General features: G+C 30.7%; 3 protein-coding genes across 4 annotated transcripts; 2 read left to right on the forward strand and 1 right to left on the reverse strand.

Moving 5' to 3' along the window:
• Nucleotides 1–545: 545 nt before the first annotated feature.
• Nucleotides 546–8,427, reverse strand: LOC105255200 (cytochrome P450 6B1). Of its 2 annotated transcripts, none has more exons than XM_025406425.1 (6): nt 8,362–8,427; nt 3,528–3,864; nt 1,832–2,366; nt 1,368–1,589; nt 925–1,176; nt 546–806 (listed from the first exon to the last, which is right to left on the reverse strand). In XM_025406425.1, exons 2-6 carry the CDS (start codon nt 3,861–3,863, stop codon nt 634–636), a joined length of 1,518 nt encoding a protein of 505 aa, XP_025262210.1. In that variant the 5' UTR covers nt 3,864; nt 8,362–8,427; the 3' UTR covers nt 546–633. The 2 variants fall into 2 exon arrangements, with proteins under 2 accessions (XP_025262210.1, XP_019884316.2); XM_020028757.2 differs by having other exon boundaries at nt 3,528–3,900.
• Nucleotides 8,428–14,390: 5,963 nt separating this feature from the next.
• LOC112637217 lies at nt 14,391–16,968 on the forward strand. Its single transcript, XM_025406437.1, has 3 exons — nt 14,391–14,512; nt 14,670–16,497; nt 16,561–16,968. The coding sequence occupies exons 1-3, from the start codon at nt 14,391–14,393 to the stop codon at nt 16,966–16,968; spliced, it is 2,358 nt and encodes a 785-aa protein (XP_025262222.1).
• A 236-nt stretch (nt 16,969–17,204) lies between these two features.
• Nucleotides 17,205–18,830, forward strand: LOC112637218. The gene is made up of 4 exons (XM_025406438.1): nt 17,205–17,287; nt 17,422–17,676; nt 17,777–18,288; nt 18,406–18,830. The coding sequence occupies exons 1-4, from the start codon at nt 17,205–17,207 to the stop codon at nt 18,828–18,830; spliced, it is 1,275 nt and encodes a 424-aa protein (XP_025262223.1).
• Nucleotides 18,831–27,541: the final 8,711 nt, after the last annotated feature.

Raw genomic sequence — 27,541 nt, forward strand, 5'->3', positions numbered from 1 at the left:
ATCTTCGTTTTTTTTTTAATTAAACTTTTCAGGATATATGCATATGATTATTGCAATGTATATGATTGTTCATATTTTCAATTTGATTTTTTATAATAGATATATTACAATTCATTTAATATCATTTTTCTTTTAATATTGAAAGTAAAAAAGAAATATGTCTATTTTATAGTAAAAATTTTTATTTAGTTGGCGCAACTTTTTAATATTATTTGTATGAAATTAAAACAATTATTTTGTACAATTTTTTTTAGTTAAATTATTTTAAATTTTTATTTTCAATTAACGTAATTTTTGGATATCATTATTTTTCTAGGATATAATGTAGAAAATTAAATCAGCTATTTCGTATAACTTTTTTTGGTTAAAGTATTTTTATAAGTTTTTATTTTCACTTAGCGCAATTTTTTTGATATCATTATTTTTGTAGGATATACAATACAGTAGTTTTTTACAGTTAATAATACACTATTTTGCAAATACATATACTGTTTTTTACGCGGATTTTATATACCATAAAAAATATTACAATATAACAATATTAGTAAAATATATGTATTGATGCTGTCGGATTATGGCTATTATTATTCTAATTTATAGGTATTTTTCCACCTTTGTTTCTTAAGAATTGTACTAAAGCTTAATTTTAATTATCCTTAAATGTATACCATTCTTTGGTGCTAATAGCAGGATTGATTTAGGATCATTTATGTAGGGTATTTCCGTTTTATCGCAAATTTCAACTTTATAGTTTCGTAGTATCTTTATAAGACCAATCTTTGTCTGATGAATAGCAAAGCGCGCACCTGAAAATAACATAATTATTATTATGAGAAAAATTTCTCGATTAAAATAATGTTACGTGTGAAATCAAAACAAACAAAACTAAAGGAAATGTATTTAAATCTATTTATGTCATTTTACCAATGCAATTTCTTGGCCCATCACCAAAAGGTAGATAATGCATCGGATGTCTGGTTTGTATTGCTTCGTCATTGAATCTTTCTGGATCAAAAACATCTGGCTTCGGATAAATATCCGGATCTCGATGAATCCCGAAAACCGGAATGAATACTTGTAGATTTTTTGGTATATCAAGTGTGCTACCACCAAAAGTATAACTTGTTGTCGATTGTCTTATAAGATATGACACTGTTGGATATTTCCGTAAAGTTTCTGCATATATTATGAATAATGTCAGGAAGAATTATATATTTGAAAATTTGTTTGTGAAATTTAAATTATCGAAATGTGTGTGTACATATATGTTTTAAAAATTATTAACAATAAAACTATTGATATTATATTGATACTGAAAATTAATAGCAAATCTTTCTATTATTAAATTATTTCTTTGAATGATGTACCTTTAAAAACTTTATCTAAGTAATTCATCTCTTTTACATTTTCATATGATAAATTGCTACCGTGCTTAGTGTATTCTTGATTAATTTCCTCACGCAATTTATCTTGTATTTGTTGATTTAATGCCAATTCATAAAGCATATTACTCATAGTTGTCGATGAAGTTTCAAAACCGGCAAAAAAAAATATGAACGCTTGAGCAGCTATAAAGTTTTCGGACACCTCTGAAATATGATATTTTTTCACCATTAATTTTAATTCTTCAAATATTGCATCGAATATTACTAATTATGAAAAATCTAATATTTGATACAATCAATGTATAATATTAACGTATAATACAATTAATCTATAAATTTATGTATGCAAAAACTCATAAACATTTTCAAGAATTTAAAAAAAGTATCATTTTGAAAAGTTTTTGTATCACACAAAATTTTCATAACAGTACACAGTCATTACTTACTGATATCACCCACTTTATCTGAATTCTTTTTTATCTCGCGCAGTATATCAATGAAATCATGCCTAATGACATTATTTGTTTCTCTGTAATTCATGATTTCTGTGACAAAACGTACGAAAAAACGGTTGACCTCCGTTTGTATGATGTTTGGTATGATATAACTGAGCATTTTGTCAAGCCATGGAAAGATTTGTTTTATTCTGTATCGTAGAATATTACTCCAAGTTGGCAGGAAGATCATTTTTCCTATTTTTCGAAATTCGCTGTCTTGGTCTAATAAAGCATTCATCTCGATACCGAATCCGCAACTACCGATTACATCGGTCGTATATTTTGCCGTTAGCTCACGGCAATCTATAGGTTCGTTTTTACTCACCAATTTCTCAATATATTGTTCAAGATAATCGGCGCATTCCGATATTAAAGGGAACATTTCTTTTATTTTACCGGCTGTAAAAGCGGGCGACAACCTTATTCTTAAAGGTCGCCATCTTTTATGCTCTAAACCAGCAAGATTGTGCGACAGTAGATCAGTCTACGATATAATACAATAAAAACATAATTATAATCAAATAAATTTTCCATTTTTATTAAATTATAACAATTTGATTGAAGAAACTCAAGACTATTTAAAACTAATGATTTTTCAATAATGGTTATTAGAAAATGTTAATTGATTACACAGGTTTGCGAGGTTCAGTTACAAAAAGCAGAGTAGGTGAATCTGATAGATTTTGTGATGCTGGAAACGAATCTGGCCGCAGAATATCGTCAGCACGTCAAGTTTTTGAGTAATTTGTAGTTGAATGGCCTAAAAATCGCTATTTTGGCAAATTTCATGAATTTATTGTAAGGAAACCAAATTTTTTAAAATATTTCTGTCAATGGTATCGTATAATACTCACTTTCATCTTTCAAATCATTTCGATTACTGCCGCACGTTTTTTTTTGCTCAGATATAAATTATAAGACTGGTCAGGCATAGAGATCCAATAAGCCATTCTAAATCAACCATGCCTCCTCTCTATCTTACTACGAATCAAAATTAGGGTAAAAACATACATATTTAAATAGCTTCTGTCACCTTTTGAAATTAAAAATGGCGCATCCAATATGTAGAATAAAATCACAATAAAAAGATATAAAATTTAGAAAAATTTTTCGAAATGTGTAACAACTCTATTAGATATTTTTCTACAATACTTTTTTAAGCAATCGAACCATATATGTCTTTTCAAATTTCAAGATAAATTTATCATATTGATGTCTATGTAAATTTTCTTATAACTTCATATTTATATATCTCAGCGAAAGAAAATCGTGCAGCGATAATCGAAAGTGAATTTGAAAAGTGAAAGTGAGTACCATACGATGCCATTGACAGAAATATTTCATAAAATTTTGTTTCCCCACAATAAATTCATGAAATTAGTCAAAATAGCGATTTTTGAACCATTCAATTATAAATTACTCAAAAACCTGACGTGCTGCGGAAATACGGCTAGATTCGTTTTCAGCGACACAAAATCTATCAGATTCACTTACCCTGATTTTTGTCAGCTGACAAATGCTCAAATTTCGCGGACCTATGTTATTAAAAAATCATAGTATATGAAATTATCACATTTATAGAAATACATTTATTCGAATATTAAAATTCGAATATTATAATATACAATTTAAAATATTTACATACATTATTACTGACAATAGGTCCTTTGTTGCCAAATTTGGAAAAATCTTTGATAAGAATATCCTTAATTAAATCTAGATCTTTTACAATAAGAGCGGGTGTTACTCCAGTGAATATTCCAATCACGGATTCATCTTTATACTCATCGTATATGTCTTTGAAATAATCAGCTTCACACTTTTTATTAAGTATAACATCTTTATAATTACCGAAAATTAGTATTGGTTTTGGACCACGTATGTCACGTGACTTCCAAAAATCATAGATCGATGTAAGATAATAATAAATAGCGAGAAATATAACCGCAATACCGCATAGCATTTCCAAAGATCCCATCATTCTGAAATTGCCAATCAATTATTTTGAGCGATGTTTGCTAGAAAAGAAATATAATATTTCGTTATAAAAATTCATTTTAGAAAATTCAAAATTTAATGATGGCTTGTCACACGGTCTTATTTAGGGTCCATGCGTCACTGTTATTGGCATAGTGAGGATATTGTTATTCACTAGAAGGATCTTGAGAGATGGTCACTCTATAGCATTATGTTCGTCGATATCATTTCTCACAGAAAGCCAGTCGGAAGTCAGCATGCAGTGCATGCGAACACTTCCACCAACACTTATTTAGTCAGCCAACAACCTTCCAGGGATCTTCCGTGGCAATCGGCATTGCATCCATCAAGCGAGATGCCAACATCGTTCTGTAGTTGCATATCATGTTAAAAAGCGGCATTAGATGTGAGATCTAGATAATTCAGTGGTCTAGAGCAGTTGCCCGGAAAACGAAAGACTCGATTCGCTATCCAACCATTTGCACCTCACATATTTTTCTAGTTCACGATTGTTTTCTAGCAATTCGTTGGGCTGAAAAGTGTGTGAATGCTTTTTTCACATTATATGCTTCGATGCCGTTGCCACGGATAGATTCTGTCGCTCATTGGCTGAATGTGCGTACAGACACGTCTAATCTCTTTCTTAACACATACATCCTTATTTTTACTAGAAAATACCGAATTAGCAAAGAATTTCAAAATTTTCCATTATTTTCAGAAATTGATGTTCAATATACCGTTTTATTTACCTATTTGAATACATACTTAATGTTCTATAAAATTGCTGTTTATTAACTCTATAGAAACAAATCTTTCCTGCCTTGTCCAATCTAATAAAAGAGGGGTGGCAATTATTTGCTGGCACACGGGTGGCATTAATGCTTAGAACGGCCCTGGTAACATATCGTCAAAATTTAATCATCAAAAACGAAAGATATATCGCTGATGAAATGGCGCAACAGATTGTGTCGCACGAAAAGAAGCTTAGGCATAGCAATGAAAGGGAGGGGGAGGGAGGACCGAAATACAGGAAACGGAACGAACACAAAACGTGACCCTATAATTATTCTAAAGGAAAAGATTTTATGATGGAAAGATAAGATATCTAAATTAATTTATCTAAATTAATAATGTCATTCTGAACGTTCAAACTATTTTTTTTGCCGTGTAATATGGATCATTTCCGAAATTATTCTTCTTAAATATGAAGAATCTTTATCCAAAATTTTCTTATTCCATTTAAATTCATGTCCCTTTAACCTGTGTTGAGATATCACTGAGAGAGATTCATAGGGCTTATTAATGTTCGATTTATGTTCTTTTACTCTAGTAGTGAGTTGTCTACAAGTCTGCTCTACATAAGAAGCTGTGCAATTTTCACAACAGATTTTATAAATCACATTAGAATGATTTTCTGTTGGCAAAGGATCCTTGTAAGTTTTAATAAAACGATTTAATTTATTCAAAACGACAAATGCCAAAGATTTGTTTAAATTAACGGCAATATTTCTGAATTGTTTAGAGACACTATTAAATCAAATTAAAAATTGAAATTTAATATACTATTAAATCATTATCTTTTGTATTATGCATAAAAGGGGCCTCTTCTCCGATTTGTTTTATTTTTAAATATGTTATAGAGGAGATCTTCCCAAGTAATTTCGTAGACATATATATATATATATATATATATATATATATATATATATATATATATACAGGGTCTACCAAAAGTGTGGAAACCCCTAAATATCTCGGAAAATATACGTTTTACAGAAAAGTGTTTCCAACAAAAGTTGTAGGGTTTAAGAAGATCTATATACTGATTCTATCAGTTTGACCTTGGATGGCGTCGTCAAGGTCAGGTCAAGGTCACATTGACTTTTTTAAATGACACCCCCTCCATTTGATTGCATATTCTTATAGCTTAATTCAAGAGCTTTCCAAAACACTATAATAATGTTCATTTTTATTAAGTACTTTGCGAGTTATGAGGGTTGAAATAATTTCTTAATTTTACATAAACCATAAAATATCTAGTAAACCATTCATTTTTCGATTATCTTACCTTCATACTTTTATGTACAAAATAATGAAAGGAATCAATTGGTGTAAAGAAAACATACAGTTGTTTTTAAGAAAAAATATGGAATTGTTAATTGCAAATTACATATTTTTTCTTAGAAACAACTATGTGTTTTCTTTACACCAATTGATTCCTCTCATTAATTTGTACATAAAAGTATGAAGGTAAGATAATCGAAAAATGAATGGTTTACTAGATATTTTATGGTTTATGTAAAATTAAGAAATTATTTCAACCCTCATAACTCGCAAAGTACTTAATAAAAATGAACATTATTATAGTGTTTTGGAAAGCTCTTGAATTAAGCTATAAGAATATGCAATCAAATGGAGGGGGTGTCATTTAAAAAAGTCAATGTGACCTTGACCTGACCTTGACGACGCCATCCAAGGTCAAACTGATAGAATCAGTATATAGATCTTCTTAAACCCTACAACTTTTGTTGGAAACACTTTTCTGTAAAACGTATATTTTCCGAGATATTTAGGGGTTTCCACACTTTTGGTAGACCCTGTATATATATACAGGGTGCGGCACTAACTATTAGCACCTTAAATATCTTCAAATCTATGAGGCCCAGAGGAAGATTTGTATAACCAAAATTGCACGGTACGAAGGGGGCTATCATATGACGATAATAATTTTTGTCCAGGTGGAGGCGCTTCGGAGATACCAAGGTCATCTTCATTTTTTTAAATAAGTCCGATATGTTTTTTTTTCATAATATGATAGAGGAACTCGAAACAAGTTTAGAACTCACGACACAAGATCATTGAACAAGATTTAAAGTAAAGAAAAATCGATAGAAATACATTTTTATTATTAAATGACATTTACGTTTACAAAAGATGTTCGAACGGATATATCGTGCATGATTCACTGACTTTTATTTACATATTATTTTAATCTTATTTCAACCCATTTTTATGTCTAGTTTATCCTGAGAACTTTCTCAGATGTCTTTTAGCAGTGAAAATAGTATTCACGTATTATCACTACAATGTAAACTGCTAAAAGACATCTGAGAAAGTTCTCTAGATAACTAGAGGATAAACTAGACATAAAAATGGGTTGAAATAAGATTAAAATAGTATGTAAATAAAAGTCAGTCAATCATGCACGATGTATCCGTTCGAACATCTTTTGTAAACGTAAATGTCATTTAATAATAAAAATGTATTTCTATCGATTTTTCTTTACTTTAAATCTTGTTCAATGATCTTGTGTCGTGAGTTCTAAACTTGTTTCGAATTCCTCTATCATATTATGGAAAAAAAACATATCGGACCCATTTAAAAAAATGAAGATGACCTTGGTATCTCCGAAGCGCCTCCACCTGGACAAAAATTATTATCGTCATATGATAGCCCCCTTCGTACCGTGCAATTTTGGTTATACAAATCTTCCTCTGGGCCTCATAGATTTGAAGATATTTAAGGTGCTAATAGTTAGTGCCCCACCCTGTATATATATAAGAGTCAGGCTCAAATAGTTTTGGAGATATAAACTGAAAAAGGATAAAAATAATAAAAACTAAACTAATTTTAATAGAATATATGTATTTGTAAACTTTGCTTTGTCTTGCAAAGTACATGCGGAGATACCGCATGTTCCGCTCTTCCCTTCGGAGGACTCCACTTTTGAAAGATATAGCTTAACTCAATCCGTGTCTGAAGTGTGGAATATATCTAGCTTCGCATAGAAAGTTACAAAATATAAACCATATGAATCATGTAAAGCGAAATGTCATATATCAAGGTATTTCCTACACTTCAGACACAGGTTGAATTAGGTTATATCTTCCAAAAGTGAAACCCCTCCCCCCGTTGGGGTTTTGGGGGGGGGGGAAACATACAGACACTGTGTCCCCGCATGTACTTCGCAAGAAAAAGCAAAGTTTAGAAATACATATATTCTATTAAATATATTTCTTTAAATAAATATGACATGGTAAAATTATAATATCTACATTTGCAACTTTCCACGCGAATTTTTGTATTTACTATTTTCATCCTTTTTCAGCCTATATCTCCAAAACTATTTGAGTCCAACCCTTATATATATATATATATATATATATATATATATATATATACACACACACAAAATTACTCGGGAAGATTTCCCCTATAACATATTTAAAAATAAAGCAAATCGGAGCGGAGGTCCCTTTTATGCATAAATATCTCTTTTTGATATTTGCGTTGTCTATCAACACTTGCTGTTTGTTTGCCTTTTAATTATTATTTTTATGATTTTTATCTATTAAAACCACTTTTAATTAAAGAAATTTTCTTCTTTATTTTAAATTTTATATAATTTTTTAGCACTTCAAACAAAAGATTTACAATTAGATAAAAAGATTATTGAAATCTTAATACGACGCAAAATCTATTTGTTTGTTTTATTTTTTTACCAAAAAATTAATAATATATACACAGAAAAGAAAAGTAAACTGAATAGCTTTTCACATGTATTAATGCAAACTGTTGAAACTGCACTGCCATCGTTTTTATATCCTATGCCAATATATAACGTATAATTAATTTAAGATATACAACTAGATATACAACTAGAACACTAAACATTTTTTTACATTGTAAAACTGTATTCGATCTAAGAAAAGATAAAAAACGAAATGTACAAAGCAAATATTTGTTCATCGATGTTACTAACAAAAGTTTGAGATCTAAGTTGTTGATAAGTTTATTTATATATTCAAATTAAATACGAAATAACATATAGTATCGAATTAAGTAAAAATTTTATGAAAGTGGAGGGAGAGAGAGAGTAGTGATAATTTTTTGTAGTACAAAAAATATGAAATTCACAAATATATTTTACATAAAGTGACATAAAGTCGAATTAAGTTGTTACGAATTTAAAAAATCGGAAAAATTTATTTCTTATAATTGGGATATAAACTAATAAAATAATTTTTATGAAAATATGTACATTTATCACATATTAATTTTTAAATATATAGCAAATATTAAATATGATCATAAAAATTTTAAATATATTTTATAATTTTTTTTTAAACCATATCCATCCATTGATAATGCTTTATCGCATTCTAGAAGGAAATTATGTTTAAATTTGTTTATTTAGAATATGTTATCTAGAAAAATTATGTATGTGCATGATTCTCTTGTGATTTTATCCGTAGAAGTGAATAATATATAGATTATCGTAAAATGTTCATATATTATGTAAGAGAACGTTGAATATGTATCCAAAATGTGTAAATAATTTATTATTTATTATCGTTATTTTTATCCTATCGTTATTTTTGTCCGACTTGATAAGAGAACATATATTGCAATATAATCTTTTTCACATATATTTTTATTGCTATCACATATATTTGCACATACATTTATATATTACATATTTGTACAATTTGGTAGAATTTTTAAATATAAACTTTAATTAAAGTAATTTTTTCTTAGCTAAACTTAACTGGATTAAGGAGCATATCATCATCATTTTTACCTGTGATTAAAGAAAACTAATTATAGATAAGTAATAAAATTTAAAACAGAAAACTATCTCATTGTTAAGTTACTTTTTTTAGCGACTTACAATCCTGCTGATTAATCTAAATTTATCTAATATTTTCGTCATTTAAAGAGTTATTATAGCTATGAAAACATTTTTCAAGGATCGTGCCACCAAAAATTAATAATAAAATTTTAATATTCTCTTCCGTTAAATCAAGGTTTTTAGATTGTTGCAATATTAACATAGAATTCATAGTTGCCTTTGCATATTCGCGAATGTGACAATGATCTTGCAACAAGTACTTATCGCACAAAAAGTGCTTAATGCGCAACGCAACAACGAATAAATGTCATAAACTTAAAGTGACCATACGCCAATAGGCCACGTAATCAATTTGAAAGTAGTCATCGCGTATGCGATATCATCCTTCCGTTCATTGGCCATTATCAAAATAATGGCTCTATCTGATACGTGGCCGATAACAAATGATCTGTTCGCTATATCGACATAACATAAGAATTCCAACTCATTCTTTATTCATTATGAAACATGCTTATCAGACTGCCTCTATACTCTTGAAGCATTATGATCAAATGCAAATGTAACCACGCACGTAAAATAGTCGTCAAAAATTCATACGATACATCTTCTAAATTACTACCGTCCATCGAACAATATTTCTGCTGTCAAGAGAAATTATGTGCACGCATTTTGTTTACTTATAAATATATATATATATATATATATATATATATATATATTCGCTCATTGCATATTTTATTTCGATATACGTTTGACTTACAACAAATATACCTAATATAGATTCAATATATTCAAAGATAAAAGTATGTGAGCAAACAAATATTGTCCTTTATTCTATAAGCCAATAAAGTTTTCTGAGATGCAGTTAAGTAATTTTACTATCAGAAAATGATTAAATATAATAATGAGTGAGTACTAATTTAAAATATATGTATTTTTTATTGATATCAAAAATATTGGTATAAAAAAATTGGTTTGACATAAGCAGAACATTGTGCATAATAACTTTATTAAAATTATACTTTAACACTTTCCTTTTTGTGCAATCTATTTTAAATATATTACATATTTTTATTTAAAAATATCCAATATTTATTGTGTTTACAGATCTCTTTTCTCAACTAATTTTTCAACATCTCGAGAATTATACGAAGTACAGACAAGTATGAAAAAGAAGATTTTAAAATGCTCACATAAGTTAACAGATTGATTGCGATGAAATTTCCAGCTTGTAATTCAACTGCTGATTTTGTCTGCATAAGAATGAAGATTACGTTTCTTGCTAATTTTTTAGGAAAACTATACCAAGTACTTTGATCAATAAAAAGCTCTATTTCTTCCATTTCAGATTTCAGATAATTTCCGATAAAACTATACAATGTTAGTTATGTCAGAAAGCCACTCAGTGCAACTAAATTGTTTTCTACTATAATAATATTATTGGCTTTTAATGCTAAGATAAGCTCAAATCCTAAAAAAAATTTTGTTTGCTGAATGTAAATCTTTTTTTATGAATAAGTCATTTATATATTTTGTATTATATATTATTATTATATATGTTATATATTCTAAATAATCAGTGAGTGATTATTTAATGATCATGATAATTACCTATTATACATAATAATATACTGATAATAAATAATTCTATCAACAATACGAAACAATTTGCAATTTTCGGGGTCAGTGATATCAGGTCTTGATGTCTTTGAATAAGAGCGTTGAAACGACCATATATTCGTGGACTTGTGACATCAAAGTTGATGAAATGGATTCTTAGGATATTTACTTGACCACAAATGTGTAATGTAATATTGAAAAACAATGCGTCGTTACCTTCGGAAAATTGATACGTACAAATATCTCATTACATTAATATAACAAAGCATGGCTGATCTTTCGAAAATGATCCATGCCCGATTGCCATGAATTTTTGTAGAAACACTGTCAGTGATGTCAAATGAATGCCCTTAAACGGATTTTTACCTATTTTTGCTAAAAACTTTTAAATATAGGGGCGGAATCCACTCTGTCCACGCATATACTTCTTCATGTCAAGCGAGGTTTCACAGGGTTTTTAATTTTTATATTTAACATTAGGTATTGTGTAAGCTGTAAAAGTTTTCAAAATTAAAAAAATTTTTTTAGATATGATATAATGAAATATACATAGAAAACCATAATGTGTAATTAGTATCGTTTATTCGTTAATTATTATCATTTTATAAAAGAAATTTTGTATCAAAACTAATGTGCCCAATTAGAAGAAAATTTTAATATATCTCGCATCTGAATAAAACAGTTTGAAACTATATAAACTGCCTTATATCTTTGTATTGTTATCCAAAAATAGTGCATAATAATCACAAATTTAGTAAAAATTTTTATGCATAGTATCCTTATGATGCAATTACCAATTACATACTTTTCTTCGAAACAACTATGTATTTTCTTTACACCAATTAATTTCTCTCATTATTTTGTACATAAAAGTGTTAAAGTAAGATAATCGAAAAATGAATATTTTACAAGATATTTTATGGCTTATATAAAATTAAGAAATGATTTGAAGCCTTATACCTCGAAAAGTACTTAATAAAAACTAACATAATTATAGTGTTTTGAAAAGCTCTCGATCTCAGCTATAAGAATATGTTATAAAAAATAAGGGTTGCTATTTAAGATTTTTATGGTGACCTTAACTGCGCTTTTCAAGATCATCCCAAGGTAGCATATCAGCTAATAGATTTTTTAAGCCATTTTTTCTGCGTAAATCATTTTTTCAAAAAATTAATATTTTCTGAGATATTTAGCCGTTCCAGAATTTTTGCCCTACTCTGTATATAGATGTATGTATAATTAAAACTTAAAATTAAACAGGTTATCACGCATGTAATAACATAAATTAAAAATAATTAAATCGAATTATTAATTATTTTATACACCACAAAAAATATTACAATATAACAATATTAGTAAAATATATATATTGATGCTGTCGAAATGTGGCTATTATTATTCTAATTTATAGATATTTTTCCACCTTTGTTTCTTAAGAATTGTACTAAAGCTTAATTTTAATTATCCTTAAATGTATACTGTTGACTGTATTGTAGAATTAGGGAACGTGCGAGAGATAGCGCGAGGTGCTCATATCCTCTCGTTCACCGCCTACAAGGTGAGAAAAACTTGCGAAATTCTCTAAGAGAAGACCGAAAATCAGGAGTATGTGTCGGTACACCTCTCGAAGCACACCATTTTCATTAGTCGTTGCCGAGCATAGCGTATAATAATTTATCATATTGATTTTATATTATATTGGAACTGCGTGTAAAATCTATAGTAAATTCAGTTAAACAAATTATTGTTCATTTATTTGTGACTCTGTGAATATCTCAAGACATTTAATTAATTATTGGAGAAAGGACGGTGTTTCGTTCGAGGTATTGCCCTCCATCGCAGCACTCAATAAATTACATCTAATAAAAACAGCGTTTTTATCACTTTTTTATCGCAAAATTATACAAAAAACAATTTGGTCCTTCGAGCCGGATGTGCGCGTTTCGGATCGGGTGAGCGCCGCGAACGATTTATCGCAAGATTAGCTACGCGTTAATCTAAAAAATAAGAGATTATTAATAACAAAGTGATTTCCTGTGGATTCGAACAATATAATTTTCGGTTTGAGAACGTTCTAGAACATTTTGAAATATTAACGTTAGTTGTGTTATGATCGATCGGAACATCCCTTGTTCGCGTGATATCGACGTTGTGACTGGTGTTTTTTGTTTCCGTGGTCGCTCCGAAATTTCGTCGATATCAAAGACACAGAATGAAGTGAAGGTTATTAAGCAGCACAATAAAATCAAGACGCAAAATGAGTATCGACACTCTTCGCAAACAAAGGAGGTATCTAAAAGCGAAATTAACCAACATTAACAATTTCATCAGCAAGGTCAAGAGGGATGTTGACACAGTACCGGAGGAGATGACGGCGCGACTTCAAGCCACCGAGGAGATATATATCAAATTTCAAGAGGTTTCACAGCGACTTTTAATACATAATGACGAGCCCGATGCAAGGGATGAAATGGAGGACTCCGAGTTTGACGAAAGATATTACACCATAAAGGCTGAGTTATTACAGTTATTGGAAAGGCTTAAGCCACCTTCAGCAGGACCATCAGGCGACAGCGCAGGCAGTTCGACCAGTGATGCGACGATGAAGCGATTTCTAGAGCAGCAGGCAATTTTAATACAAAAATTAACGGAGCGTAATGACAATGAGATGCTAGTTCGAACGATGGAACAACAAGGTCAACTATTGGAGAGATTGAACACGAGATCGAGCACGTCCGTAAGTGAGACTCAAGTAAAATTGCCATTGATCAAGTTGCCGATATTTGACGGAAATGTTGAGGAGTGGAAGAGATACTCGGACACCTTCAAAACCTTGATTCATGATAGCGAGCTATCGGGTGTGCAAAAGCATCAATATTTAGTCGGATCTCTCAGTGATTCAGCGGCAAAGGTTATAGAGGCGATCGATATTTCCGAAGACAATTATGTCATCGCCTGGGAATTATTAAAAAAGAGGTATGACGATGAGGGAGGAATAAAAAGGCGGCACATACAATGTCTAATGGACGAGTTGCCAAAAATAAGGCAAGAATCTGCAAGTGCGATTCAGGAGCTTGTAGATCATATGCAGAAGCATTTAAGAGTGTTGCAATCAATGAAACTTCCCACAGAAGCGTGGGGAGATCTAATTATATACATAATCGAGAAACATTTGGACGATGCTACCAGACGACGGTGGGAAGAGCACATCGAGAGCAGGGAAGCCGTCACGATGAGCACTATGATCGAGTTTTTGCAGCGGCATAGCCAGCTGTTGCGATGATCGGCTGTGGATGGCAATACTGGCAAAATAAGGAGCGAGGCCGGCGAGAGGGAGAGATCGAGCAGGCAGCGAATTTCGACTACAAGGTCACGAGGCAGGGCGATACTAGCAACCACAAGTCAAGAAAAAAAATGTTATTTGTGTCAAAGACAGCACTTTGTTTATAATTGCAAAAAATTCTTGAGTTTGACTGTCGAAGACAGAATCAAAGAAATTAAAAAACTAAATTTATGTCTCAATTGTTTTCGATCAGATCATTACTCTAGAACTTGCAGGCATGGTTCGTGTAGAGAATGCGGTGAGCGGCACAACACGCTGTGTCACATGAGGGGACAAACGTTCAATCCACCGGCGGGACCGACGAGGAGTACAACAGAAAATCCTGGGGCGGCAGCCGCTGGTGTGACGCTCTGTTCAGTGACGAACACCGTGAGAGGATCGGCGACTGGTGACATCAAATCAGCTGATCATCATACCCGGGTTGAATGCGAGCGCGGGCGAGTTTTGATGGCAACAGCTATCGTAAATGTAAAAACAAGTATCGGCGAGTCTCAATTACGAGTATTGTTGGATAGCGCAAGCGAGCTTAACTTTATTACGGCGGCAGCGTGTAAAAAATTAAACATAAAATTAGAGAATGATCGAGAAAACATAAGCGGATTAAATGGCATGAGTTGTCTTATAACTCACGGTTGCAAAATTTCATTGAAATCGCGAGCGTCAGATTTCAATTTAAACGCGTATTGTCTGGTTGTTCCGAACATAACTAAAAAATTGCCTTCATTTACGGTTGAGGTATCGAAGTTGCGGTTTAAAATTCCTGACAATTTAAAGTTAGCTGATCCATTATATTTTAATCCCGGTCACATTGATGCGCTAATTGGCAGCGAGTTCTTTTTTCAATTACTGGATAATGGTAAAATTGAACTAGGCGACGATTTGTTGGCGTTGCAAAATACGAAATTCGGGTGGATTATATCAGGTCCGGTACCGCAGCACTTGATTGTCAGTCGGACGCCCAATCGTCAACTTTCAAGCAATCATACATGTCTATTTGCGCAGCAATCATTTGATGAAACTATGAAATTATTCTGGGAATTGGAAGAATATAAGAGCAAAAACACACGATTGTCGAAGGAAAAACAATGTTGCGAAATTCATTTTGTAAATACTACTACTCGAGACGCGTCATCCGGACGGTTTGTCGTTCGACTGCCCTTTCGGGAAAACAAACAACAGTTGGGTCGATCGAGGGATATCGCTATGAAACGATTCAATCATCTAGAACGTAAATTTCGAATAAATACACAATTTCGTGATGAATATGTTGAGTTTATGAGCGAATATATCGCTTTGGGGCACATGTCTGTAGTTGACGAGGATGATGGCGTATCGAGTCCAATATATCTACTGCATCACGGCGTGATTCGCGAAGCAAGTATAACAATAAAATTACGAGTCATATTCGACGCCTCAGCAAAGACTACATCTGGTTTTTCTCTAAATGATACATTAATGATAGGATCAAATTTACAGGACAACATAATTGATATACTGATGCGTTTTCGATTGCCAGCTATAGCAATGACCGCAGATCTTCAAAAAATGTACCGTCAAATATGGGTACATCTGGTTGATCGCAATTATCAGAGAATCTTATGGCGGTTTTCCCCGAACGACCCAATTAGAGAATATAATTTAAATACCGTGACATACGGCCAGGCATGCGCTCCGTTTTTGGTCATTCACTGCGTGCGACAGTTAGCGGAGGAAGGAGCTAGCGAATTTAGCGACGCGTCGAAAGCGCTATTAAATGACTTGTACGTAGACGATATCATTACCGGAGTCAATTGTGAAGAAAAAGCGATAAATTTAATCTCGCAATTGGAATTGTTGTTGGGCAGAGGCGGATTCAAGGCGTATAAATGGCGTACGAATAGTAAGAAGGTGATGAAAAAATTGCGAGCGATCGATCAGATAGGGGAGTCTTCTGCTCTGGCGATCGAGGCGAGTACAATGAGGACGCTAGGGTTGAACTGGTGTCCGAAAACAGACGTTTTTCAATTTTCTATCGACGTTATGATAAGTCAGTTTCGACGAAGCGTGAGATCTTGTCAACAATTTCAAAACTATTTGACCCGCTCGGATTAATTGGTCCTATTATAGTTAGAGCTCATTATGCAAGAAACTTGGATATCTAATCTCGGGTGGGACGAACCGTTAACAGAGAATCTTCGTCAAGCGTGGGATACATATGTAGAGGATTTACAGGGTATCGGCGCGATTCGAGTTCCGCGTAGAATCATTCAATGCCCAAACGCAGTGCGCTTCAATCTTCATGCATTTTGCGACGCCTCGTTAAGGGCGTACGGAGCTTGCATATATTTTCAAGCGGTCGATGAGAGCAATAATTCTAGTTCGTTTCTAATTTGTTCCAAATCACGAGTAGCACCAGTTAAGAGCAAAACCATTACGTTGCCAAGACTCGAATTATGCGGTGCCATTGTTCTCATCAGATTAGTTCAAAACGTAAAAAGAGTGCTCAAGATTGCGTTTGATGAGGTGCATGCATAGAGCGATTCGACAATAGTGCTATCATGAATCGCCGGCGATCCATCGTGTCAAAAAACATTTGTATCAAATAGAGTAGCCGAGATACAATCCGTCCTCCCATCAAATCATTGGCATCACGTCGACGGGAGTGAAAACCCAGCGGATTTGATCTCGAGGGGTGCTTATTTGACGAATTTAATCTACGCAGAATAGAATCTGGTGGGAAGGTCCCGTTTGATTGTCGCGTTTTGAGGAGTATGAACGACGAAAATCGCAATCGTCGTCTATTACCGAAGAAGACGAAAGAATCCTTCAAATTGAACAGAAATTGCACAAACAGGTTTTCGCGAGCGTTGTCAGGGAGAGTCATATTGTAGAATTATTATTAAATAAATATTCGTCGCTGTCAAAAATTGAAAGAATTTTAGCTTGGATCATTCGATTCAAAAACAACGTCAAATCAACTCGCGATAGACGGAGTTTCGGAGGTTTATCAAACGCAGAAATTTGTTACGCACATCGGTTGCTAATTTTAACAGTGCAAGAATTTTACTTCCTTGAAGTAGTATTTAAGTTGCGAGCGGGTAAACAAATTCAAGTCAGCAGCAAATTACTAGCACTTAACCCTTTCATCGACGAGAAGGGATTGCTCAGGGTGGGCGGCAGAATTCAAAATTCGAAAATGACCTTTGAATTTAAACATCCTATAATTTTACCTTTGGATAACAGGTTTACGCGATTGTTGTTCGAAAGGGAACATCGCAAACTATTACACGTAGGCCCTCAGACATTACTATATTCAATACGAGAAAATTATTGGCCGCTAAAGGGAAAGAGTATTGCTAGGAAAGTTGCACACGAGTGCGTTACTTGTTTTAAATAAGCCAAAGACATTGTCACAAATTATGGGACAATTATCTGCGGATCGGGTAATACCAAAACGACCATTCTTCGTTACCGGAATGGATTTTGCCGGACCGATCACAACATTAATAAATAAAGGCCGTGGTAGAAAGACGAACAAGTCATACATCTCGTTATTTGTATGCTTCACGACTAAGGCGATTCATCTTGAGGCTGTCAGTGATTTGAGTTCAGCTTCTTTTATAGCCGCGCTTAGGCGTTTCACGGGACGTCGAGGTTATCCTCAACGCATCTATTGCGATAATGCGACGAATTTCGTCGAATCAAAGAATGAGATTTGCGAGATGTATGATTTGATTGAGAAGGAGGAGCGGGAATTGAACGACAATTTTTGTATCCCAAATAGAATTGAATGGAAATTTATACCACCGGCGTCTCCTCATATGGGAGGTCTATGGGAAGCAGGCGTGAAATCATGTAAATTTCACCTAAAGCGAGTTATAGGAGAGAATTTATTAACATTTGAGGAATTAAACACAATTCTAGTCGAGGCGTGCTTAAACTCACGCCCGATTTGTTAATTACCTTCAACAGCCGCGGACTTGCAACCGCTTACACCAGGACATTTTTTAATTGGTGGTCCAATGACCGCTCTCCCCAACATTAACATAACCGAACTACCTACAAATCGCCTCGATCGCTGGCAGACCGTTCAAAAAATCACCCAATTATTTTGGAAAAGATGGAGTAAGGAATATCTAACATCTCTGCAAGGTAGAATTAAATGGACTCGCGAACAAATTAATTTAAGCATTAACGACATTGTAATAATACAGGACAATAACGCGCCACCACTGAAGTGGAGGCTAGGACGAGTAATCGAATTACATAAAGGAACAGATGATAAGGTGCGAGTCGTTACGTTACAGACAGCGAAGGGAACATGTAAAAGAGCTATAAACAAATTGTGCAAACTTCCGCTCTCTGATGTGTTATTTAATCATAAGGATGAGGATTAATTGTTATTAATGGTAGGCGGGATGTTGACTGTATTGTAGAATTAGGGAACGAGCGAGAGATAGCGCGCGGTAATCATATGCTAGCCTCTCGTTCACCGCCTACAAGGTGGGTGAAACTCGCGAAATTCTCTAAGAGAAGACCGAATATCAGGCAGTATGTGTCGATACACCTCTCAAAGCACACCATTTTCATTAGTCGTTACCGAGCATAGTGTATAATAATTTATCATATTAATTTTATATTATATTGGAACTGCGTGTAAAATCTATAGTAAATTCAGTTAAACTTATTATCGTTCATTTATTTGTGACACGAATATCTCAAGACATATAATTAATTATTGGAGAAAGGGCGATGTTTCGTTCTAGGTATTGCCCTCCATCGTAGTACTCAATAAATTATATCTAATAAAATCAGCGTTTTATCACTCGCAAAATTAAACAAAAAACATATTTAATATTTCTAATAGCTACAGTTTTAAAAGGATATTTTTTATATTTAATTTTTTTTATTATTTCTAAGAAAAAATAAAAAAAATTAAATTTTTATTTATCCTTTTATTATTTTCAAAGAAAAATATAAAAACTTAAAAGCATTTAATGTAAAAGATAGATCTATTTGGACACATACAGATCTGATAATTATATCCCCCTTCGTATGCAGATAGAGAATGGTTTAAATCAAATAAGGAAGTTCTCTATCATTTTATGTGATTTTTAAAATAATTAATGAAAAATTAATTAACAAAAAACCGATGCGAAAATAGATGCGCAATGAAAAAAAATATTCCAAAAAATGTTACGGAATTTCTAAACAATACATTATTAAATTTAATTATTAATTGAGTATTGATTGATTGATTATTAATCCCAATGTTTAATCGTATATTATTCCAGTTCTGTCCAAAACTCTACCTGTAGATCAGACGTGATATGGTTATTATCAGACACTACATATATACATTATACTGACCTTGACAGTTTGCCCTTTTCACTTTTTAAGGTATAATTATGCAATGTAAATTGTACATTTTACATTTAAATCAATATATCATACATAAATGTAAAGTTCATCGAAACATTATCGAAGAATCGTGAATTTAATTAGATCAAAGTAAATACAATAGTACAATTGCAATATTATTGTACATTTTTATTACATTGTAATATTATTTTATTTATATATTTATTAATATTATTGTAATATTATTACGTTCTAAGTGTGTTCGTTATTTGGATGAAAGATGCAATTTTTGTTCAAACTGGCGTGAAAAATGAACAATATAAAATATAAATTTATATCTTACATATATTTTTTTATATATACTAGAACATTACAAAACGCCACGCCATTAAATTTTTTTGCTATGTAATATAATATAAGAAAAATACACGGAAAAAAAACCAACTAAAAATTTTGATAGCTCAGCAAATCTACATCCGAGATACATGGACAACTAGTCTTCTATGTTACAGTAACCAAGTTTCAAAGCTCTATAAAATAATGATTATAACTGAGAGTAAGATAACATAGCATATAGCAAAGATGACTTTTTAATTAATTCAATCCAAAATATGGTTTAAATTTCAAATAATGTATATTTGTCGAAGTAACATAGATTTTTGCTGCTTTATTACAATTTGATATATTAACAATCCTTATTATAGCAAAGGATTAATTGTTGTATCAATATAATATAAAAAAACTTGAAACAATAATATTTATTAAAAATTTTAATTTATTTCTATTTTTTTTAATATGAGAAATAAAGAAAATATAATAAAATATTTCCCTAACAATACATATATATATATATATATATATATATATATATATATATATATATATATATATCGTGACCGGATATATTTCGAATGCAAAGATTGAACGATAAATAAATCCTAAAGATCGTTTCTTGATAGAGAGCTAATTAACCTAATCGATCATCCGTCTTCGTTAATAACTACCGTATCTAAACCGCGTATATTTAATTGTATTAGTGCCGCCTCGTAACTTCGATCAAATATAAAGCGTTGGCGGAATCGTCGGAACAAACAGTTGAGAGAAGGGTTAATCTGTAACAGAATCCATTATTGGCGGTCATTATTCCCCGATTCCCGAAATCGCACAGGGTCCCATCCCGAGTAAAAGAGATTCGATTCTCTTATCGAAAAGGGACCAAGCGTAACAGCCTAGGACATTCACAGAATTAAAGGGATCATTCTGATTATTAACCTGTGCTAGGCCCCTGACAGTGCGCTCGACCCGATTCGTACGCACGCCTGCAAAGTGTGTCACCGGATAAGTAGGTTGCGTCCTTCCAAATGGGCCTTTCAAGGATTTGGACGTAACACTATTTTGTAAATTTATAAATGTTAACACACAATTGTAATTTTCTTTTTAAGCTTTTTTATATTTTGTTTTAAAGCTTTTTCCTTCATTTCAAATTGTACATATGTACATATATCATTGCTGTGGAGGGAATAAATTTTTATAAATTTATAAAATATTTGAAAATACGTCTATTTTTATGCATGAATTTAAACAGAGACCATTATATAAATACTTGTTTAATTATTCTTAGTTATTCTTAACACAGAATTATTCTTTTTATTCTTAGCAGAATGTTTCTTTAATAATATAAAAATATTTTTAAAAATAAAAATGTTGTATATCATTTAATATATGAATGGACTGAATAGGTTAAAAAAGGAGACCGGAGCATTACAAAATTATTTTCAATCACATTTCACGTAATTAAAGTGTTTATCACTTTTTTGGAAAAAGTAATTGATTTATAGCGAGAGGAAGAGAGAATTTGATTGGATGCACTAATTCGCATTGGAGCATATAAAAATTGTCGTATAAAAAATTACAATAGTATAATTAAAATAATAAAGTAATTAATTTTAAACGTTTTTTATATTATATTATATATTATATTAAGTATATTATGTTAAGTAATAAAATTAATATTAAGTAAAGTTATACGTATTATATACGTATTATATACGTATTATGTTAAAAGTTATTCATTATTAAGTTATTATGTATAAAGTTATTCAATGCAAATAATAATACATCATACAATTATTTTATTTATTTTATTTATTTATGTGCTATTGGATATTTGTATTTATTTATACCAGAACTATTAGATTAATATTAAAAATTATATTTATACTAGAACTACGAGATTTATATTAAAAACATTACGTATTGATTTAAACTGCATCATATAAATGTCACAGAAAACGTATAAATTACTTTTTTAAATCCATTATTACTTTTCTTATAATCAGAATATTTTTTTATATAGTAAACGTGCCTCTTATGCCAAAGAGAAGATACTCAGAAATAAATTAATATAAAAAGTTTATATTATAATAAAATTCATTAAACAATTATATATACATATAATTATTTTTATTTATACATAGAACTATTTTTGTACATAGAACTATTTTTATACATATATAACTTTTTTGTCAAACAATTTATAAAGATTTTAATTCTTTTTGAAATAACGCGAGTATCTCCGCAGAGAAAAATAAATTACAACGGAATGCAGCTAATAAAACGTCATGGCAACACATGATCAGATTGATCACGTGTTGCCATGATGTTTTATTAGTTGTATTTCGTTGTAATTTATTTTTCTCTGATCATTCAAAGTCAGTTACTATTCTGATCGTTAGCCAAACACACTACCGCGTTACTTATCGTCTGATTCAAACTGCATCATATGAATATCACAAAAAATTGTGTACAAATAGTGGATTTTGAAAAGCATACATAGTAACACAATTGTATATAGTAACACAATCGTACGAACAAATTGCTATAATTACATATTTAATAAAACCAAAGATATAGAAATATTTAAGTGAATTCGATTACACGCTGCGTGTGCTTGAATATGGCTAAAAATTTATAAGATCTATCATTCCATAACTTTTTTGATGGTTTATAATTTGATTGTGGTTTTTTTTACCGACGTTTTTCTATAATATTAATGAAAAAGGAAAGCTGATAATAATTATATTCCTGTATTCGCGATACAATCCAGTGAATATATATCATTTTGTATTGTCATTTGTTCTCTTAAAAAGATAGAAATTACTTACTAAGAATTCTCTAATTTAATTTTAAAATATATACTGTGATCGTGACCATAAAGAGAAATCTGAAAATATAATATTAAAAGATAATAACTTGCAATTCGTTAAAACTGAGTTTTAAGGAATTTATCAAAAATATATGTATATAAATATGAATTAATATTTAAGATTACATTAACACATCAGAATTAGTAGAGTAAGAAAAACAATAAATTGAAAATTCAACGGAAATCGATTGAGTGCAAACGTTTACGAAAAATGCAAATTATGTTTCGAACAATTTTATGTGTTTTATTGAAAGGCTTATTACTGACAAAGATAATTATCACTTTTATACCGAAGGGTTGTACCCCTTCAAACAGCCTCCAGGAAGACAGTGTTTACATGTATCCGGATTTTAATTTCGCAGGTAAAAGATGTTTTTCTCTTGATCAAGAAATGAATGTTATTGCAGCTAGTAGTGAGACTAAAAATGAATGATAATAAATTATATATTTTATCTATATTCCTGTCCAGGAGTATATCTAATTATATGCACATATTCTTATCGAGGCATTATCGGTTTATACTATTGGTTTATATTTATTATTTCTTCAGGATTTGTTTGTTAAAAAAATAACGACAATCGAGACAAAACAAACTTGACAAGGTTATAAATAAAAGAATTTATATAATTTTATGGCTAATATTTAATAACTGTAAAGAAACAATATTTTTAACCTTTTTATTCTTGGAGTACAAACATTAATAAAACTTTAGTAATATCGGCAAAATGTTAAAAAGAAATATGAGTTACTACTGGAAGATATTTTTCCTTTTTTCGTGAGAAAGAATCAAATCGTTAGACAACATTGTTTTAATAATTGCAAAGAGCTACACTTTCGCTTGTACTACTTGATAAAAGCTGTTATGAATCCTTATTGACACTCGTTAACCTATTGATTGATTTTCTTTTTGACATGAGTTATGTTTGATTTACAAGATGCCTTGAAAAAATAAATAAAAAAATAGATTTTACGATATGAATAAAACTATATCACATTCAATTTATATCATTTAAGAAAGATATATATCAAACCGATATTATTAAGCAAACAAAGAACAAATGGCAGTTTTAATTTTATAATTTATATAATTTATCATTAAAAGCACCAAAAACAACCGCTTCAACGATATTCTTTTCATATTAATTACTTAATTCTTTTCACATGTTATATTTTATGAAAGATATTTTAATGTCCGAGAAAAGTGATCATCATATACTAAATTTCAAATCTGACCGGAGTCTTTCTGATAATACTGTAAGAAATGAGCGAGAAGTCGATGAAGTTATGCTAGCAAATATTTCTATCATCCCTGAATCTATCGGTAAATTGCAAAAAAAGTATAACACGTTAATAACAAAATTCATGATAAAAAAGTTTAAATATAATTTAAATTCAAGAGAGAGTGGAAATCAAATCTAAAAATATCTTCCAGCAGTGAGAAGAATATAAATTCTAATTTTGTCCAAAAAAGAAATAGAAAAGCATAATATAAACATGACATTGTACATAAAAATTGTCATAATTTAAGGTAAAGTCAATTTTATTAATTTGCTACTCTGTTTTAAAGCAATGGTAAATATTATACTTCTAATTTCTTATGCTGTAGAAATTTTTCGAAAAGTACTTTATTAAAAGTTATCTATTCGTTTTTGCCATGAATTAATGATTACTTTTTTAAATCTTAAATGATGCAAAAAATTCTTATATTATGTTTTTAAAGGTCAAGGTATTGTAATTTCCATATTTTGTATTTCCATATTTCACATTTATTTTTCCTCTTTCCTTAATTTTCACATTAAATTGTTTTTTTTCTGATTTACTGAGATAATCCACTTAATCTTATATATAATTAGGTTAATATGTACGATCTTAAAATCTCTAGAAAGCAGTTTGAACAAGCCAACATCTCTCAGAGCATTTGTACAATTCGACAGTCAATTCACAGAAAAAATTAACGACATTTTTGTGACATTGAGGTAAGGAATCTAAATTTTCAGTTTCTATTCTTTAATTTTTCTCTCTTTTTCTTAAATTCAACGACATAAATATATCAAAATGTTAATTCTGTTATAATTTTGTTAAATATAAAAAAGCTAAAATTTTATTTTTTCACAGATGGAACCAACCTAAATTAGCCGATGAAATACAAGGGTACCAAGTGCAGTGTTCTTTCTTCGAGGACTTTAAAGAAACCTGCGACAATAAAAATATCACAACTACAAAATTGGAGCACACGGTGCACAATCTAACATCTAACACGACATATTATTTTCGAGTACGTGCGCATACTAAAATTAATGCTAGTCCTTACACGGATTTAATCAATGTGTCTACTATACATGAAAATACAATACCTAAATTATTACTCAGAACGAATCTAGGTATTCAAATATTCGACGTGGATTTAAATAGTACTAGTAATTTTGTTATGTCAAAGTACGTATACTAATAAAAAAAATAGTTATAATTATCATAAATTATTTTTAACACTAACTATAAAATTAAAATTATTATTATCAGGCACAAGTTTATTATTATTAACATTATAATAATGACTATAAAATTAGAAATCTCAACTGAAATTTTTTACTATACAATTATAGTTCTTTTTTGTCAGATTAATAACAAAATATAGTCCTTTTTTCAGATCAGTAAGAGATGTCGCTTATTCCATACAAGAAAATAGAATTTATTGGATAACAAAAACAGATCTAATGACATTGAAGATTAATGAAAATAATATGACAAAAATAGATAGCTTTGGTTCTATATTTTTTCTCTGCGTTGACTGGGTAACAAGAAATCTATATTTTACACTTGGAGAGTATAACTGGGAGGTACACGGCTTTTATATTGTAAAGTTCGACTTAACAATGTGGGAAAATGGTATGATTAAATTTGATAAGATTTCGAAATCAGGAAGTTATAACAGTATACGTGTATCGCCGTCTATGGGGTAAGTTTACTACCGTTTACCTAAAAAATAATTTTCCAGTAAAGATTTATGCAAATTTGTAATTTTCCTATAATTTTACATGGTTTTATAATTAAGAAAAAATAATAAGTTATATAATTATAAAAATTTCAAATTTTTATTACATATAAGTTTCTGTTTTTTTTTAAGATAATGTTTTATAATGATTAAAATAATTATATACTTTTCAGAATTTTATATCTCCTATCATACCATTCGATGAATCATCCACAAGATATAATGCAATATGATCTTGATGGAAAAAATGAACAAATTATTTATATAAATTCATCCTTTTGCATATTTAAACGTATGTTTAGAAGGTATTATTATATTAATATAATTGATAACATGAATAATGAGGAGCCGTTAAGATACTGGATAAATTCTGATCACGTAGGTGTGACAGACATTAACATTTCTATGTGCAATAATATTTTACACAAGAACAACATAAGTGATAACATCCAATTCGAAGATATGACGATTGACAAAACAAACATTTACATTTTAGCACAAAAATTATATCGTGGATCTCCTAGCCTTATATTCGTTTTGAAAAAGAAGTATGCAAGTCTCAAGAGCGTAAATGCAATTGAATATGTTAAAGAGATAAAATCATTTGAAAATCCAGTTTATGGAATTTACGCTTTTGATAAATCTTTACAACCATATCCTCCAATGAGATGCCTGACACCTGACGAAAATGTTTATAATTTTAAGAATGTGACTGTCACGACATCAAACAGGATCATTGTAAATTTTCCAAAACCGGTTGTAAAGAGTGGATGCAAAAAATATAATTTACCAACTACTATATATACTATCTTCGTAAGCTGTTTAAACAACAATCTCAACAAGTCTGAAATATTCAATGCGCAGACGTACAAGCGATGTTACGAGATTCAGAACATAACACCATTTACAGAATACAAGTTGAAGTTTACTTTAAGCAATTTTTACTTTGATAAATTATCAATAAATTCATTTGTTTCGAATGTGATATCAATAAAAACTAATTCGGGCAAGCTTAAAGCACCAGAAAACGTAAGTGTTCTAGCTTTGACGCCTACTATAGCAGCAGTTCATTGGATGCCACTCAAGAAAGTGTACTGCGTGGCCGTGACCTACGAAGTGCATTGAGAGTCAGTTACATTAGTGAACGGCACACAACAAAAGGGCAAACAATTTATCAATATGCCGAAACGTATTGCAGATGGCAGATTTTTTACAAAGATTAACTTGTCGCTATCAGTACAAGATTACTTGATATACGTGCGTGTATATCCAAGTAATTTCAGCGATTTCTACAACGAGAGTTTAAGCGAGATTAATCAAATATACTCAGAACCAAACAATATTACTTTGAGCGGGGTCAATATAAGTAGAATGGACATTTCATGGATCTCAAACATTAATATGACGATCTTTCTTACACTAGAGTACAAAGATATTGCAGCAGAAAAGTGGCTAGCAATGAATTCTATTAAAATGAATTATAACAAAGAAGTAATATATCATATCGAAAATTTGCAACCGGGAACTTTATACAAATTTCGCTTGATATT

This window comes from Camponotus floridanus, unplaced genomic scaffold, assembly GCF_003227725.1.
Source record: "Camponotus floridanus strain SB8 unplaced genomic scaffold, Cflo_v7.5 scaffold142, whole genome shotgun sequence".
NCBI lineage: Eukaryota > Metazoa > Arthropoda > Insecta > Hymenoptera > Formicidae > Camponotus > Camponotus floridanus.

Coding starts and splice junctions, on each gene's coding strand:
- LOC105255200 (XM_025406425.1), bottom strand. CDS start 3,863: ATGATGGGATCTTTGGAAATGCTATGCGGTATTGCGGTTATATTTCTC. Junction 2,367..3,527: donor GACCTATTGTCAGTAATAAT/GTATGTAAATAT, acceptor ATTATATCGTAG/ACTGATCTACTGTCGCACAA. Junction 1,177..1,367: donor CTTAGATAAAGTTTTTAAAG/GTACATCATTCA, acceptor TAATATATGCAG/AAACTTTACGGAAATATCCA.
- LOC112637217 (XM_025406437.1), top strand. CDS start 14,391: ATGATCGGCTGTGGATGGCAATACTGGCAAAATAAGGAGCGAGGCCGG. Junction 14,513..14,669: donor GGCGATACTAGCAACCACAA/GTCAAGAAAAAA, acceptor TAGAACTTGCAG/GCATGGTTCGTGTAGAGAAT. Junction 16,498..16,560: donor TAAGTCAGTTTCGACGAAGC/GTGAGATCTTGT, acceptor GTCCTATTATAG/TTAGAGCTCATTATGCAAGA.
- LOC112637218 (XM_025406438.1), top strand. CDS start 17,205: ATGAACGACGAAAATCGCAATCGTCGTCTATTACCGAAGAAGACGAAA. Junction 17,288..17,421: donor AACAGAAATTGCACAAACAG/GTTTTCGCGAGC, acceptor AACTCGCGATAG/ACGGAGTTTCGGAGGTTTAT. Junction 18,289..18,405: donor GGAAGCAGGCGTGAAATCAT/GTAAATTTCACC, acceptor TACCTTCAACAG/CCGCGGACTTGCAACCGCTT.